The sequence below is a fragment of the Physella acuta genome, unplaced genomic scaffold (assembly GCF_028476545.2).
Source record: "Physella acuta isolate Inbredline_101_S28 unplaced genomic scaffold, ASM2847654v3 ptg000240l, whole genome shotgun sequence".
NCBI classification, from domain to species: Eukaryota; Metazoa; Mollusca; class Gastropoda; family Physidae; genus Physella; species Physella acuta.
The window spans coordinates 629,475-645,639 of NW_026731759.1; the positions used below are offsets into that span (position 1 = coordinate 629,475).

The window sequence follows — 16,165 nt, forward strand, 5'->3', positions numbered from 1 at the left end:
AGGTGGGGGGGTGGTGGAGGCTGAGGTGTGGCGTCATTTTAGGGGTGAAGGTCTGGCTTTTTGTGACGATGTGTGATGGAGGGGAGGGGGGGGGGGGGGGGGGTAAAAATCGTCCAAAAAAAGCGTGACGTCATTTATGGATGACCCCCCAAGTTTATGACACTACCCCCACCTTTTTGGGTTTGTCAATTTGTACTTAAAATTTTATTTAAACTAACTCAATTGAATTATTAATTGAATTGGCAAAAGCATTTTGTTCTTGATGTATTTTTACATTTTTTGCCTCGGTGTCACACCTCTAATTGGTGCGGTCGGCACCGCCGTCTGACATCAGACCTAGTGACGCCACCGTATTGTATCATTTTAGATACTCTTCTGTCTGTCTGTCTGTCTGTCTGTCTGTCTGTCTGTCTGTCTGTCTGTCTGTCTTCCTGTCTGTCTGTCTGTCTGTCTGCCTGTCTGTCTGTCTGTCTGTCTGTCTGATTGTCTGTCTGTCTGTCTGTCTATCTGTCTACATAAAAAGCAATGTGACGTATGTGTGCATGTGTGTGTGTGTTTGTCTTTAATGCATTACTACATCTTTTATCTGATCGACATGACACTTTGGGTAGTTGTTAAGAGTACTCCTGGGGAGGTATCTGCGAAAAATAACTTCAAATTTGCAGGGATGGCGCCCCGCCAGGGCGCGATTCGATTCTTCTCTATATACGGTATATTAAAAAAAAGTGCTATGAAACTTTAGGGAATTTATGAGAATACTCCCGAGAAGGTTTCTGCGAACAAAATCAATTTCTTATGGGCGGTTGCCCGGGAAGGTGCGATTTTTGTCAATACATGGTTTGGCGCTCAGAGTTCTTTAGCGACTATCTTAGCACTTGGTATCCGTCAATCGGGCGTCCTGCATAGCGGATGATAGGTAGTACTATATGCAGCACTAAAACTTAAACAGGCGTAGCCGCCGTCGCCCCGGCTATTACGTGTCCCGAAGCGCCCCGAGCTCCCATGTGACCACTATAATCGTTGACTATATCGAATCGGGCGCGTCCGCCGGTGCCCCTGCGGGGTGCGATTTGGCGCACTGGGCTTTTCCCATGAGCGCTATGGCGCTTACGTTTGTTCTAAACAGTGCGATAGACAATGGATAAGATAGGGCGTTATAGTCGCTCACTAAATCCAATCAGGCGCGTTCGCCTGCGCCCCGACAGGGTGCAATTCGGCGCCCCGGGCTATCCCGTGAGTTCTATGGTGACTATGTTAGTTTTAAACAGTGCGATAGACTATGGATACAATAGGGCATTATAATCTTTCACTAAACTGAATTAGGCGCGTTCACCGACGCCCTGGTGGGGTGCGATTTGGCGGCTAGGGCTATTCCTTGAGCTATGGCGCTAATGTTCGTTTAATAAAGTTTGATACAATATGGACAAAAAGTAGTATTATAGTCGTTTACTGAATTGAATCAGGCGCGTAAGCCTGCGCACAGGCAGGGTCACCCTGCAAGGGTGCGACTTGCTCCGGACTATCCTCGGACTTTCTTCTAACCCCGCGGCAACGTTCGGGGACGGGCACGCATGCGGCTTATTTAATAACATGTGCATTTTAGTTAGTTTTTAAAAAAAATATCCATTCTGGCTCCCCTTGACGTTTACTCTGGGGCTGACTTTTCAAAATATTTAAAATAAAGATATTACCAAAAACATCAGACCAAATGGCCTAGAATCAAAGTCAAATTTAGATCTAGATCTAGTTTATAAATAGATCTGTTTGTTGATGGATGATCGTCCCCTTAAAAAACTTCACTCATATTTGATTTTACAGTAGTATCAATGTTTTTACTGCTAGTAAACAAATTGAAAACAATGATGATTCACGCAGCTCATAGGGAACTGCTGATAACACATATTTCAATCCCGTTCGAGTCTAAAGTTCATTATTTGCAGTAGATGATAGATAGTAGATAGAATCTAGTCTGAATATCTAGATCTAGATCTATATCCAATATCTAGAGAACTAGAATCTAGGAAGTTGTATTTTAGCGTTGGTTAGCTAAAAAATAGCCTACTCAACTAAATTCTCTTATTCTGGAGATCTCATTTCAACATTTCAAGTGGTTGTGTATTGTGTAGGACATTGTGTAGTAAAGTTAAGTAAAGTAATGACAGTAATCTAATAGTCTAATAGATTCTAGAATCTAGTAATATTAATAATGTGTAATGTGTAGCATAAGTCTACTCAGTACTCACTACTCAGAGTACTCAGACTGATAACTAATACTAATAACAGGGTCTAACAGTCTAACTACAGTAACACCTACTTGACTTACAGTACTTACACATATTGTTAATTTAGTTGGGGGGGGGGGGGGGCTAATTAGTTGTTTATTGTCCTCACAAATTCAATGTATTTTTTTAAATTGTAAAAAATAATTTAAAATATTTTAGTTAAGGCCTATTATTTTATTAAACTTGTTTGTTACACTCAGTGTCAGTGAGTACTCAGCACCATTTAGTAGAGTCTAGGAGGAATAACAAAAAAACAAACGTTAAATTTTTAATGACAAATGCAAGTGAATCAGCACTCAAAGAATAGAAAGTGGGATCTACTAGCTAGATTCTAGATCTAGATTCCATCTTCTAAAGCAGTGGTTCCCAAACTTTTTCTAGCGGCGACCCTATTTTTTATAAAAATTAAGTGACCCGCGACCCCCATAGAATTAAAAAGTCGAAATTAGTAAGGAAATTAATCATTAATAAAATTAGATTTTCTAGTAGACTTTCAATTTGAATTATTATTGATAACTGTTTTAATACGATAAGTAAAACTGCATGCTATTAAATAGCCTCGACATTCGCGGTTGAGGTTTTGTTAACGTCAACCTCATGTCATTCTTAACATTTATTTTATATCTTTGTTTTGTTTTTAATTGGAGAAGTGTTGAAAACCTATTCTCGCAAAGATATGTAGATACAAAAGGAACTAAAACTCAAAAGGCAATCAATTTAACGTTTGTGTATGACTGGTGCATACTACACCAAAATTGTGTGAGCAGTTTTTCATCTGATGCGGAATCATTCCGCACATTTAAGAATCCATCTTGTAATTCATTGGGAATGCTCGCAACATCAAGGGAAGCAGAGGATGGGTAATGTGTCAATACAGATTCTTCTTCTTTCTGCTCAGGGATAATGCCGCAGTTCTATGCCAAGAGATTCAAGAAGCCCAGCAGTCTGCTTTTTAAATTTGTATTTACCTCACGATCATACTCACCAAACATGGCAATATTTCCAAGATTTATTTTTCTTCGCCAATTTTGCAGCTTTGATAATCATGAAAAGATATAATATTCGTTCATTTTCCCTGAAGCTTCATCTTAATCTTATGTTGAGGTTTGAATATATCTGCTAGGTGTGCTACTCTCTCCAACCACTCTTTGTCGTTAAAGTATATCAAAAGGTGTTGTTTCCCTTGCACTTCCAAGAACAACTTGATTTCATATGTCAATTCAAAAACACGATTCACAACTTACTTTTGACAGCCAGCGTTCTTTAATATTGAAAAGTATAACCTCATAATCTTTATTCATATCTTTGCACAGTTCTTGAAACAGACGGGTGTTTAGGGGTCCAGATTGCATATAATTTACTACTTTTATTAGCGTTAGCAATGGAATCAGAAGAGTCTTGCTGGCGAGGGCATACTGGTGAATCATGCTATGGATTCCCCTTGGTTAGGGAGCTAAATCTTTTACTGTTTTCTGAAAGCTCGATCTTGACCCAAACATAGATGGCGCACCATCCGTACAAACCCCACAGCCGTTTTCCCATTTTTTAATCATCCAGTAAAAAAAACGTATTTATTTTCTCCATGATAACTTCACATAATAGCAAATCTTCTTTCTCTTCTTTGCTATCATCTGAATGAATATAGATCACAAGACAAGCAACTACGAACACTAACTCACGTCTGTTGATTCATCAACTTGAAAAGCAAACAATGGTGTAAAGCTTGATTTCATTTAAAATGTATACTTTAACATCTACAGACATGTCTGCTATAAGCCGATAAATAGAATTATTAGACATAAATATCTGTTCCATCTTTACTGCACTGAAATTCCAAAAAATTAATTTCACCATCTTCAACATTGAGGGTTTGATGAGATTTTCTCCTATTGTGTGAGAGATTTTTTTTTTATTGGCTTTTTTTAAGGCAACTTTGTATGATGTTTGCACTAATCCTGGGTGAAAACTTCCTGTTCAAACAAGTATGTGACGTTTGCAACTAACTTCATGCCGACGAAAGAACTCCCGATCTTTTGTGTGTGTTCCGAATAACTCGTCTCAAAATAACATTTTAGTTTTGAAGGTTTCATAGACTCGTTGATGAAAACACCTTAGCACAGTACGCATTGTTTATTTTCTATTCCATTTCCAGTGATGTTAGTAAGGCAGAATTTCAGATATTCTTCTAAATAATTATGTTTTCTTTCATTGCTAAGGTTTTGTCTAACAGTTGGCGACCCCCCCAGAAAGCCCTTCGCGACCCCCAGGACCCCCAGTTTGGGAACCCGTGTTCTAGAGATTCTAACCGCTTGCACTAATAATGTAGTTTAGTCTAAAGTCTAAGGCCAGTAGAAGCTAGTTGAATTAATATTACATAAAGTATATTACGTAGTCATAGATCTACAGTCTACATTATCATTAAGTATTAAGTATTAAGTTAACAAATTCATCAACATGTAATGATAAAAATATTAGGCCTAGATCTATTATATGCCTATATATAATATTATTAGTATTACTATTTATTAGGCTTAATAATAAAAACCTAAAATTTCACTTCAAAGTTTTTAAGTTTAAGACACTTTACCTTACTTTAAGATCTAGAAATTTTTTTTTTTAAGTGTCAAGGAACCAAAATCAATCTTCTTAACAAAAAAACAAAACAAAAATAAACTGAATAACTTTAATTAGGCCTACTACTAACTAGTTTACTATTAGTTTATTTAATAATTTAATAATACAGTTAGGACTAATACTAGAGTGTGCAAAAACTTTTGGCTGAGTTACCAAGTAATAGATTTACTAGTAAATCATGATTGTGAGATTACTACCAAACAGACTTTTACAAAGTGCAAGTAGATCACAGACTGCTAGAAAAGTAAGTTAAAAATATAGCAATATTTATAATTACAGTAGAGATGAGTAGACTCATGCAACTTAAACTGTAGCTGAATAAAATGGAATAAAAATAGTTTATAACCCACTGTCTCCTTGAAACTTAATACAGAGTAGACAGATGCAGTGATTCCATGGTCAAAAGGTAGAGCTAACCACTGCTAGCCTGAAACACAAGTTCAGATTTGTGGCTTGAGTCTGTAGGATGCCCTGAGTCCACCCATCTCTAATGGGCACCTGACTAATAATGTGGAAACTAAAGATGGCTGGGCATAGTGCTGACCACATTATCCATCTACTGCATCTCCCCCATGTATCTTGGGCACAAACAGGAAAATATATATATAGACAGATGCATTGTTTCACCTTAGTCTCATTTAGCTATAGTTTGTTGTAATTTTAGATCTTCACATCAGGGTGTCAGAGGCGGCCCCTGTTGACTGTTGAATCAAGTAGCACCCCTGACCCCCAGCCCCTGCTGACTGTTGAATCAAGTAGCACCCCTGACCCCCAGCCCCTGTTGACTGTTGAATCAAGTAGCACCCCTGACCCCCAGCCCCTGCTGCCTGTTGAATCAAGTAGCACCCCTGACCCCCAGCCCCTGTTGACTGTTGAATCAAGTAGCACCCCTGACCCCCAACCCCTGTTGACTGTTGAATCAAGTAGCACCCCTGACCCCCAGCCCCTGTTGACTGTTGAATCAAGTAGCACCCCTGACCCCCAGCCCCTGTTGACTGTTGAATCAAGTAGCACCCCTGACCCCCAGCCCCTGTTGACTGTTGAATCAAGTAGCACCCCTGACCCCCAGCCCCTGTTGACTGTTGAATCAAGTAGCACCCCTGACCCCCAGCCCCTGTTGACTGTTGAATCAAGTAGCACCCCTGACCCCCAGCCCCTGTTGACTGTTGAATCAAGTAGCACCCCTGACCCCCAGCCCCTGTTGACTGTTGAATCAAGTAGCACCCCTGACCCCCAGCCCCTGTTGACTGTTGAATCAAGTAGCACCCCTGACCCCCAGCCCCTGTTGACTGTTGAATCAAGTAGCACCCCTGACCCCCAGCCCCTGTTGAATCAAGTAGCACCCCTGACCCCCGGTGCAGGATGCCCAATCCATGTGTTCATGTAGTCTCTGGAAAAACTCAGGGCTTCCATCTGTACACAACTCCTGGGAGGCCGGATGATGATCCAGTGATCCGGGTTCAACTTAGTTAATAAATATAGTTGCCCACCTTATCCATAGTGTATGGCGCTCTTTAAAATGAATGTAGGCATATAGTGCTCAAGTAGTAACCTTGTCTACAGATCCCAGGTGTAAGATAGCGGCTGGGGAATTCCTGGCACTGAATTGCACCCTACTGCTGGGCGCGGCCACTCCAAAATTAATTTTTTTTTCAGAAACCTTCCCAGGAGCATTTTCATTAACTTCCCAAAGTTTAATGAATGGCGATTGGATGAAAGGTGTAGTAATGCTTAAAAGACAGACACACACAGACAAGACACACATACATTCAATTCATTTATATATAAATAAATATATTCAAATAAAAATATTGTTTTCTGTTTTTTAACCAGGGACAAGATAGATTTTTCCAGACCTCTTGGTATTTGAGCAGGTAAAAAAAAATTCTGTATTCTAGGTTTATCAGAATAGTATAAAATTACTACTTTCATGAACAAGTAAATTATCTTAATATATAAAAACCCACATGTGCACTTCTCTCTCTCTCTGTCCGCAACATATTTCCTAAGGGTATGAGATCAGTATCTTCAGCAATGTATGGAAAACTTAAAGATAAAGACTTTGGTTGGATGTATGAAATATATAAACTTAATTTTATTTAAAGAAGGAAAATAAAAATAAAGGCATATTTGAATGTAAAAACACATTTTTAATTTTGCAACCAGAAAAGTGTATGGTTGTGACAAGAATGCAATAAACAATGACGTCACATGCCACATATTTGAACTACGGAAAGTACATAAACACTAATGATGTCATCTTCCAATTTTAGAATATTACTTATGTACGCTATGAAATGTATACATTTTTCTCGTACAAAACTAATACAAATTACTTTTTAAAAAAACTACATAAATACCAGTGAACAGCTTTTTTTTTAAACAGAATCATTTAAGTCTCTTAATCAGTGTGTGCATTTAATATGTTTTTGTGTTGACTTATAATGTATATAATTAGGTTTAAATTTTTTAATAGGTATTGGTAGCCTATGTTATTTTAAATGTGTCGGATTTCTAGCCATTTAGTTTTTTCTGCTTTGTCACTAATATCGTCCAATGCGTAGTAAAGCACATAGTGTTTTGACCAACAGCTACTTTATAAATTATTCATATAATATAATTCATGTGTAACGGGTACCGATGGCAAGAGGTTAAATAAAGGTTGAAAATAGTCGTTTAGAGCAAGGTTCACAAGCTGTAGTATTGGGGTAATGTGAAGGAACAGCTGAGGGTTTATAAACATAATATTGGCCACTTTAAAAAACACTGATAAAATGTTTGTAAACAGACTGAAGCTTTTGTGACGTTCCAATATTCTGATTGTAATGCAATAACATTAAATATTCTAAACAAATATGCTTTATTTACAACTGCTTTAAAAAAAAAACCAGATAGGTTTTTGACCTACATGGTTGACAAAAAATATACAGTATGTAAAGCTACATAACCTACCACATAACAATGTTAATTTTGATGGTCAACAGATGAACAAAAGAATTAGAAAAATTTTGCAAGTTTGCAGCACAGTATCGTGTGCACACTCTGCTAGCCCCTCCCACACACTATTTGTAAAGAAAGTCAAATTAAATATAGCCACCAATGGGCTGGAGATAGCCTTTCTTGTGTTAATTAGACTCAGGATTGTTTGAGAGCTGACAGATTTCCTGTTTGGTTAAATATTCCAGAGTTTTGTCATTAAAAAAGCATAGAGGAAGCAAAGGAGAGTTACGGAAGGCGTAAAGTTGTATTTGTTTATTCCTTTATGGTGTAATTACAATAGTTGTAGAGTTTTTGCACTCGTTATATTACTTCTATTTATGTATGCCTAACTAAACTTGTGAAGTTGATGAATGTCGTTAGTTAAATTTTAGTTCTGATTATAAGCTCAGCTAAGCAGTGACACAACCTTTAATCTCGAAGGATGGGTAAAGTAACAGGACAAGGGGTGCATACATAAAGATCATGATCAAGAGTTAAATTCTTGTAAAAGTTTGTGGACCACAGTTCTAATGTATAGAACTCATGAGTCATGGGTTGAATGTAAAACCTTAATCATGGATTAAAGTTGTAAATTAGACTTGATATTTTTGTGTGCTATCATCTATGTCACATGAATGTTTCAGCTCTGACCATGAGTATCTCCATAAAACAAAGATTCCCACCTACCACTTTCAACAAAGTCTGCCCAGACTACCAGTGCCAGACCTGGAGAAGTCGTGCCAGAGATACTTAAAATCTCAGCTCCCATTGTTGTCAGACAAAGAGTACCAAGAGGTGCAGAAGGTTGTTGAAGAGTTCCAAAATGGAAAAGGACAAGGTAAGATTAGAGAGGATATAGACCCATTCAGAAACCACTGTTGAAAGATGAACAATTTACATTGCCTTGCCCTGACTTAGCATGAATAAATGGTGTCATTGGTAAGAATAGCATATAGTTATTGTTTAAAAACTAGTTAATGATATTTTAAAAAGCTAGGGAATTAAAAAAAAACTGCACATATTGTTGATCTTACACCATTTCTGTCAAACTTTGGATCATGGGTCACCTGTTTTAGATTAATTAACTACTTAAATGATTCCCATTGTACTCATACATATTACATGTTATTCACATTTTATATGGATTGCCATTAGGAGAAGGGAGGGGTGTGTGTGGGGGGAATTATCCAATGTAAATGTGTGTGGACCAATACAAAGTGGGGGGGGGGGGGGGGTTGAATCCTTTTTTGTTTATTTATTAACTTAGAAATAGATGACCTTTCAAAATTATGTGCACATTCATATCAAATGAGCATTTTTAAAACTGTATAAAAACCTCACAAAGTAGAGACAAAGACCTTTTGACCCCCAGTCTTTATCAGAAAACATCAAACTTTTTCAAATACTGACAAATGAAGTTAGCACACTTCTCTACACAAAGTGAAATAAACACAAAGACATAGAACCTAACTGTAGTGCTATTATCTGAAAACCATGCACTACTAAAAACTAGAAAGTTGTTATTAAACAGTAATTACAGAACTGTAATAAATTTTGAACATGTTTTGTTTATAGAGTTGCAGAAGGAACTGGTTGAAACAGATAAGATAAACAAGCACACAAACTATGTCTCAGGTATTTACTTACCACTTACTTTATTTTGATTTACTTTCATTTTGTGGTTTTATTCATTGAAGAGGTGATGCTGGGAGGGAGGGGTCCCATTGTTTTGAATTGCACAAGAAGAAAATGGACAAAAGAAATTGTTAGCAAAACTCAAATATTCTGATGATATGGGATAAACATATCCAGAGTGAAGCAGTTCTTAAACTAGTATAAAAATAAAACTTAAATTTAAAAATCTATTTTTAGATCTCTGGTTTGATATGTACTTAAAAGACAGGCGGCCAGTTGTGCTCACCCACAATCCTTTCATTACATTTGCACCAGACCCTCGGCCAGAGTACAGTACGCAGGTTAGACTTTTTTTAGTACTTGGATCAATGCTGCATTACTTCTATGTTTGATTGATTCACTGAATGATTTCTACATTTGTGGTTGGGTCTATGCTGCATTACTTCTGTTTTATTGATTCATGGAGTGATTTCTACATTTGTGGTTGGGTCTAAGCTGCATTACTTCTATGTTTGATTGATTCATGGAGTGATTTCTACATTTGTGGTTGGGTCTAAGCTGCATTACTTCTATGTTTGATTGATTCACTGAATGATTTCTACATTTGTGGTTGGGTCTAAGCTGCATTACTTCTGTTTTATTGATTCATGGAGTGATTTCTACATTTGTGGTTGGGTCTAAGCTGCATTACTTCTGTTTTATTGATTCATGGAGTGATTTCTACATTTGTGGTTGGGTCTAAGCTGCATTACTTCTATGTTTGATTGATTCACTGAATGATTTCTACATTTGTGGTTGGGTCTAAGCTGCATTACTTCTATGTTCGATTCACTGAATGATTTCTACATTTGTGGTTGGGTCTAAGCTGCATTACTTCTATGTTTGATTGATTCACTGAATGATTTCTACATTTGTAGTTGGGTCTAAGCTGCATTACTTCTATGTTTGATTGATTCTATGTTTGATGTTTAGTTGATTCGCTCTGTGAATATGCTGATCTCATCTGTACGAATGATGAAAACATTAAGAGATGAGCAGCTTGAACCTGAAGTTTTCCACTTAAATCCATCCAAGTCCAACAATGATACATTCCGTCTGGTCACACGGTAGGTGCACATTTCTCTTTACACTGTTATAATGTCACTTAGAAACATGCAAAGTGTGGGTAATTATAACGTCACTTAGAAAGGTGAAAAGTGTGGGTAATTATAATTTATAATATCATGACTAATGAGCTGTTGTTCTTATCATTCTAACCTGTGTAATGAACTTTTTTTAGGGATAATATTTAGATTTTCCTGAAGTGGCAGATGGTTCTCTCATTGAGCAAGTCTACCACTGTGTGTGTTTGGGTGACACACTTAATCAAATTTTTGAACAACCCTCCTATTGTTTGTTTTATGGAACATTAGTTCTGTTAAGTGTTCATGCTATAGTAATATTTTACTGCCCAGTATACCCCATGTTGCTGACTTGATGTATACAAAACTTTCAGCTTACTGCCACCCTCCTTGTCCTGGTATGGAGCCTACTTATTCAAGGCTTTTCCATTAGATATGAGTCAGTATAAGCGGCTGTTCAATTCATGTCGAATTCCAAGGTGAGCTCATTTTTACAGGTGGGATAAATTTGGTATCTAAAAGTTCAGAAAAACAATAGGTTTTTTTAGGCATTTAGAAAAAAATGGCGATAGAAAATTTTTAATTATGAATTACATTTTTTAATTCTGACTGAAATAAAAGTAAACTCTTTTAAAGAATTTAGCTCCTGTCTTTATTACTCTTAAAAAATATTTTTCCAACAGACCTGAAAAAGATGAACTTTTTACTGATAAAAATGCTAAACACATCCTTATAATGAGGAAAGGAAATTTCTATGTGTTTGATATGCTAGACAGAGACGGTGAGCCCATATTAGCATAGTTGTCGCACATATTTAAATTTAATAGTAAATACATTCTTTTAATTAGAGCATTATTTAAAACAAGAAAAATTAAGACATGAATTCTTGTTTTAATTGACTTTGATGTTTAAAGCATGGTTGGTCTGCATGATTTACTACAAAATAAAATGTAACCCAAAGTCTGCTATTTGCAGTGCAACACATGGCCTTTGATTTGCAGGTAACATCACACCTGAGTCTGAAGTCCTGTCACACCTGAAGTTTATTCTAGAGGACACAACACCAGCACCTGAGTTTCCCATCTCTGTCTTAACTACAGAAAATAGAGATGTCTGGACCAGAGCTCGTGTACAGCTCATTAATGCTGGTGGGTCAGTTCATTTGGCAGAGGGTGGGTGGGTGGGTCAGTTCATTGGGCAGAGGGTGGGTGGGTCAGTTCATTGGCCAGAGGGTGGGTGGGTCAGTTTATTGGGCAGATGGTGGGTGGGTGGATTCATTATCCAGAGGGTGGGTGGGTCAGTTCATTGGCCAGAGGGTGGGTGGGTCAGTTCATTGGCCAGAGGGTGGGTGGGTCAGCTAAATGCACAGAAGCAATTAATTTAAGTGTCACATTCATTAAACCATGTTACCACAACAAAGTTTGTACATTAAAAAAAATGACATTTAACCTCAGAATTTCTTTAGATTCCAGAAATGAAAACAAACTTCGTGTGATTGAGAGTGCCATGTTTGCCCTCTGCCTTGATGATTTTGAGCCTAAAGACCCCAACGAAATTTCACACAATTTTCTCCATGGAGATGGCATTAACAGGTAAAAAAACACCTGTGCGTTCATTAGCAGTGTGTTCATTAGCTGTGTGTTCATTAGCCGTGTGTTCATTAGCCGTGTGTTCATTAGCCGTGTGTTCGTTAGCTGTGTGTTCATTAGCTGTATGTTCATTAGCTGTGTGTTCGTTAGCTGTGTGTTCATTAGCTGTGTGTTAGTTAGCTGTGTGTTCATTAGCTGTGTGTTTGTTAGCTGTGTGTTCATTAGCTGTGTGTTCTTTAGCTGTGTGTTCATTAGCTGTGTGTTTATTAGCTGTGTGTTCATTAGCCGTGTGTTCGTTAGCTATGTGGTCATTCAAGTTTCATTGTAGTCAAATTTTTGTTTAGCATACTATGAATTAGTCTATTAACTTTGTAGCCATTCTTTTATATTGAGCCACTAAAATTTCTTTGGTATTCTTTGATATCAACAAATTAAGTTGAGACAGATTAAATTATGTTCATTCTTATCTAAGAAGAAGCAGAAATAAAAAAGCCTTTATAAATGTAAATTCTTTACCAAAGAATGTTGATTAGGTAGACAGTTGTATTTCACATTATGATTTAAAGTGAAAAAATGGTGGCTAATTTTTAAAAATCCCATTCTTATTGTACCAGGTGGTTTGATAAAAGTTTCCAGCTTATAATCACCAAAGGAGGAACAGCTTCAGTCAACTTTGAACATTCATGGGGCGATGGGGTGGCTGTACTACGCTATTTTAAAGAAGTTTTTACTGACTCAACAAAAAAGCACTGGGTGAATCCAGACACCAAACCATCAACCAATGCCAGTTCAGAAAGGAAAGTACAGAGACTTGGTAAGCTTTTCTAGTCCATTTCTATGCATAGGATTGAGGAAAAAATGTTCAGTGTTTGTTAATGAAATAAATATTTTCCCACCAGATTTTAAGCTGGATCCATTTATCAAAGAGACAATTGTAAAAGCCAAGCAAAGGTTTGAAAGTGTCACCAGTTCTGTGGACCTCCACCACCTTCAATATGTCAAGTTGAACAGAAATGATATAAAGAAAGCCAAGCTTAGTCCAGACTCAGTCATGCAGCTTGCTATTCAGGTGTTTCTCTCACAATTTTGTAAACTTAAATATATACCTTGATGTCTCATTTCTTGAATATAATCTATTCACAGTCATGGTTTTACCACTCAAACTTTTGTTTACAGAAGCTACCATAGTTCCATAGGTTTCAACTGGTTCTCTAACCAAAAGAATTGCCTTAACTGAGCATGAGAAATGAGCACACACCCATGTTAAAAAATTGTACGAGCATTGAGGAGAATCAGGATGGTTATATTTTTATTAACGCAGGCACTACTTCACCCAATCACTGATTTGTACACAATACCTCTGTTCCCATCACCTTCTCACTCAGAAACAACAGATGCTATTGGGGATCTAAGGGTTATCTCCCCTTCTCCCACCCTTTGCTTTTAGGCATTTGACAGATTAAAACCAATCCTTCTATAGCTCTTCTTTGAAACACCAACAGGAAAGGGTGTTTGTTTGTCATTGTAGATTGGTCAAAAGCTGGTTATGTACAGACTTAAAAATACATGTTTTATATCCTAGTTTTTTTCTGTATTAGTATCTTATAAGAAAAGTTTTAAAAATATGTTCTTCTAACATTTCTTATTTCTTTGATTTGATTTTACATAGCTGGCACATTATAGGATGTACGGAAAAAATGTTGGAACATATGAGTCATGCAGTACGTCTGCCTATAAACATGGGCGCACAGAAACTGTCCGATCTTGCACCTCAGCCACCAATCAGATGTGTCAGCTGTTGTTAGAGAAAAGTGGAAAACAAACCAGCAAAGACGAGTTAATGAAAGGGTTACAGGACTGTACAGCAGTTCACAACCAGCTCACTAAGGAGGCAGCTATGGGTTCGTTAGGACAATCAGTTAAATACTTTAAAAGACTTACAAATTTAATGACATGGGTAAAAAAGACAATGATAGAGATTCTTTAAAATAATATAAAAACTACCTAGATGGTGTTAAAATAAGTCTTGAATTGAGTTAGCTCCCTTATAAAATTATGGATGGTGTTAATTTGTCTTGATATGAGTTATCTCCCTTTGATTTAAAAGTATGTCTTGAATTAAATTATTTTCCTTATAAAATGAAAAATATGTCTTGAATTAAATTGTTATCTCCCTTATAAAACTAGGCTTTAATGTGATGAACTTTGAACTGTTCCATATTTTGGGGCATTTAAGTCCAACTGTGTAAAATCCTTGAAGAAGTTGTCATATATTTTCATTACTAATATTTTAACAACAGGGTAAGAAGTTTAGCATACGAACATTTCATTTTAATTGCTTGCTTCATTGAATTTTAATTTGTTTTACTTTTTCCATATGTTGCGCAAAATTTTTGCTGTTTTAAAAATAAAATTTAAAAATTAATATGTATTTTTAACCATTTTTAACTAATTAGTTCTGTAAATTAAAAAAAGTATTTCCTTAATTTTATTGTGAACTTGCTTAGTTTTGGCAAGATACTTGTCATTATTCTGGTTTTTTAGTATGTCTGTACACTCAAACCCAAATTAGAATCAGTTATAGGTTATGTTATGAAACAAAATTCAATGTGGTCAACAACGTATCCCAGACAACCAATCAATTGTTTGTAATTTCAGGTCAAGGATTTGATCGCCATCTGTTTTGTTTGAAGAACTTGGGAGAGCAAAAAGGTCTTACCCTGCCCATCTTTACGCACCCTTCATACACTAATATTAACCATATCATACTCAGTACTTCAACACTGACTGATCCTTCTGTGTCCATTGGAGGATTTGCTGCAGTTACACCTGATGGTTTTGGAATAGGTAATTGTTTACATTTGATTTCCTTTGTGTTTCTCAACATTAGATTTTCATGCATTAAAAGTATTTTTTACTTTCTAAATTTTTCATTTTTTTATCTGAAGGTTGTCAGGTCTTACATGTAATTTATTTATTTAAATTGCTGTTACTTAGTACATCAGTATTTGACAGAGAGCCTTCTTTAGTTACATTTACTCATCATTTTAGTACTTAACATCCTGTTGTTTGAAGTAGTTATAGGTAGCCTGTTTTCCCAGAGGCATCAGACAAGAGCCTTCTAGGTAGATCTGTAAATCTTTCTTATGTCACTCTCCAAGTCTTCACAGGGTTTCTTTTTTATTGTGTCCTGAGAATTCCAAGTGAGGGCCGTTTGTCAACTTTTCTAAGTGTATGACCAATACATAGGTACCAAAGTTACAATATTGACCCCAAGAAATTTTATGTTAATTACTATGCTAATAAAATGTCATTTCAGTTACCATGCCTATGAAATGTCATTTTATTTACTATGCCTATGAAATGTCATTTCCTATAAAATATGCACATTTCTTTATCTTCCCACAGCCTATGGTGTTGACAACAAGTATTTAGGCTTCAATGTCTCAACATACCCCCAGCGCAGTGCTAAAGATTTCATTGCAGCATGTGAGAAAAGTTTGGATCAGCTGCACGTTATCATAAAGGCTATGGGAAACTAATTAACTGGCTTAATTAGACATTTTTGTTGTGTAAACATTGCTTGTTACATTCTTGTTTTTAAATGACATATTTAATTAATTAATCTCTACATGTTAAAAAAAACAAGTTTGGAAATGATAATTTCAGCTTACTATTAACAAAAAAAATTGGGGTATAGTATCTGACTCAGACAGCAATTGTGAAAAAAACTAGGCAGTGAAAAAAAAGAAACCAAAAGAAAAGTACGCGGCCAAACGATGGCCTCTGTTTAGAAAATTTCTTACACCATAGACTTTTTTATTTACATCTGTTGATTTTACACATCAACACTGCACAGTTAGGAATGGGATGGTAGATGTACACTCTGCTGATGGGGAATCTTTCCATTAAAATCTTGATGCTT

At 36.5% G+C, this 16,165-nt stretch overlaps 1 protein-coding gene across 6 annotated transcripts; it reads left to right on the top strand.

Annotated features, from left to right (window-relative positions):
• Positions 1-1,861: 1,861 nt before the first annotated feature.
• Positions 1,862-16,165, top strand: LOC131938259 (carnitine O-palmitoyltransferase 2, mitochondrial). Of its 6 annotated transcripts, none has more exons than XM_059296193.1 (16): positions 1,862-2,152; positions 4,904-5,160; positions 6,750-6,790; positions 8,540-8,733; positions 9,471-9,530; positions 9,768-9,871; positions 10,503-10,636; positions 11,026-11,130; positions 11,335-11,432; positions 11,653-11,799; positions 12,117-12,243; positions 12,855-13,054; positions 13,140-13,309; positions 13,910-14,141; positions 14,899-15,087; positions 15,649-16,165. In XM_059296193.1, exons 2-16 carry the CDS (start codon positions 5,095-5,097, stop codon positions 15,780-15,782), a joined length of 2,001 nt encoding a protein of 666 aa, XP_059152176.1. In that variant the 5' UTR covers positions 1,862-2,152; positions 4,904-5,094; the 3' UTR covers positions 15,783-16,165. The 6 variants fall into 6 exon arrangements, with proteins under 6 accessions (XP_059152176.1, XP_059152179.1, XP_059152175.1 ...); XM_059296196.1 differs by having other exon boundaries at positions 1,874-2,147; positions 5,030-5,160; XM_059296192.1 differs by having other exon boundaries at positions 1,874-2,142.

Bases quoted from the DNA above. Each gene is read 5' to 3' on its own strand.
- LOC131938259 (XM_059296193.1), top strand. From the start codon at position 5,095: ATGATTGTGAGATTACTACCAAACAGACTTTTACAAAGTGCAAGTAGA. The intron at 5,161-6,749 runs GTAAGTTAAAAA...TTTTTTAACCAG, and splicing joins GATCACAGACTGCTAGAAAA to GGACAAGATAGATTTTTCCA. The intron at 13,310-13,909 runs GTGTTTCTCTCA...GATTTTACATAG, and splicing joins TCATGCAGCTTGCTATTCAG to CTGGCACATTATAGGATGTA.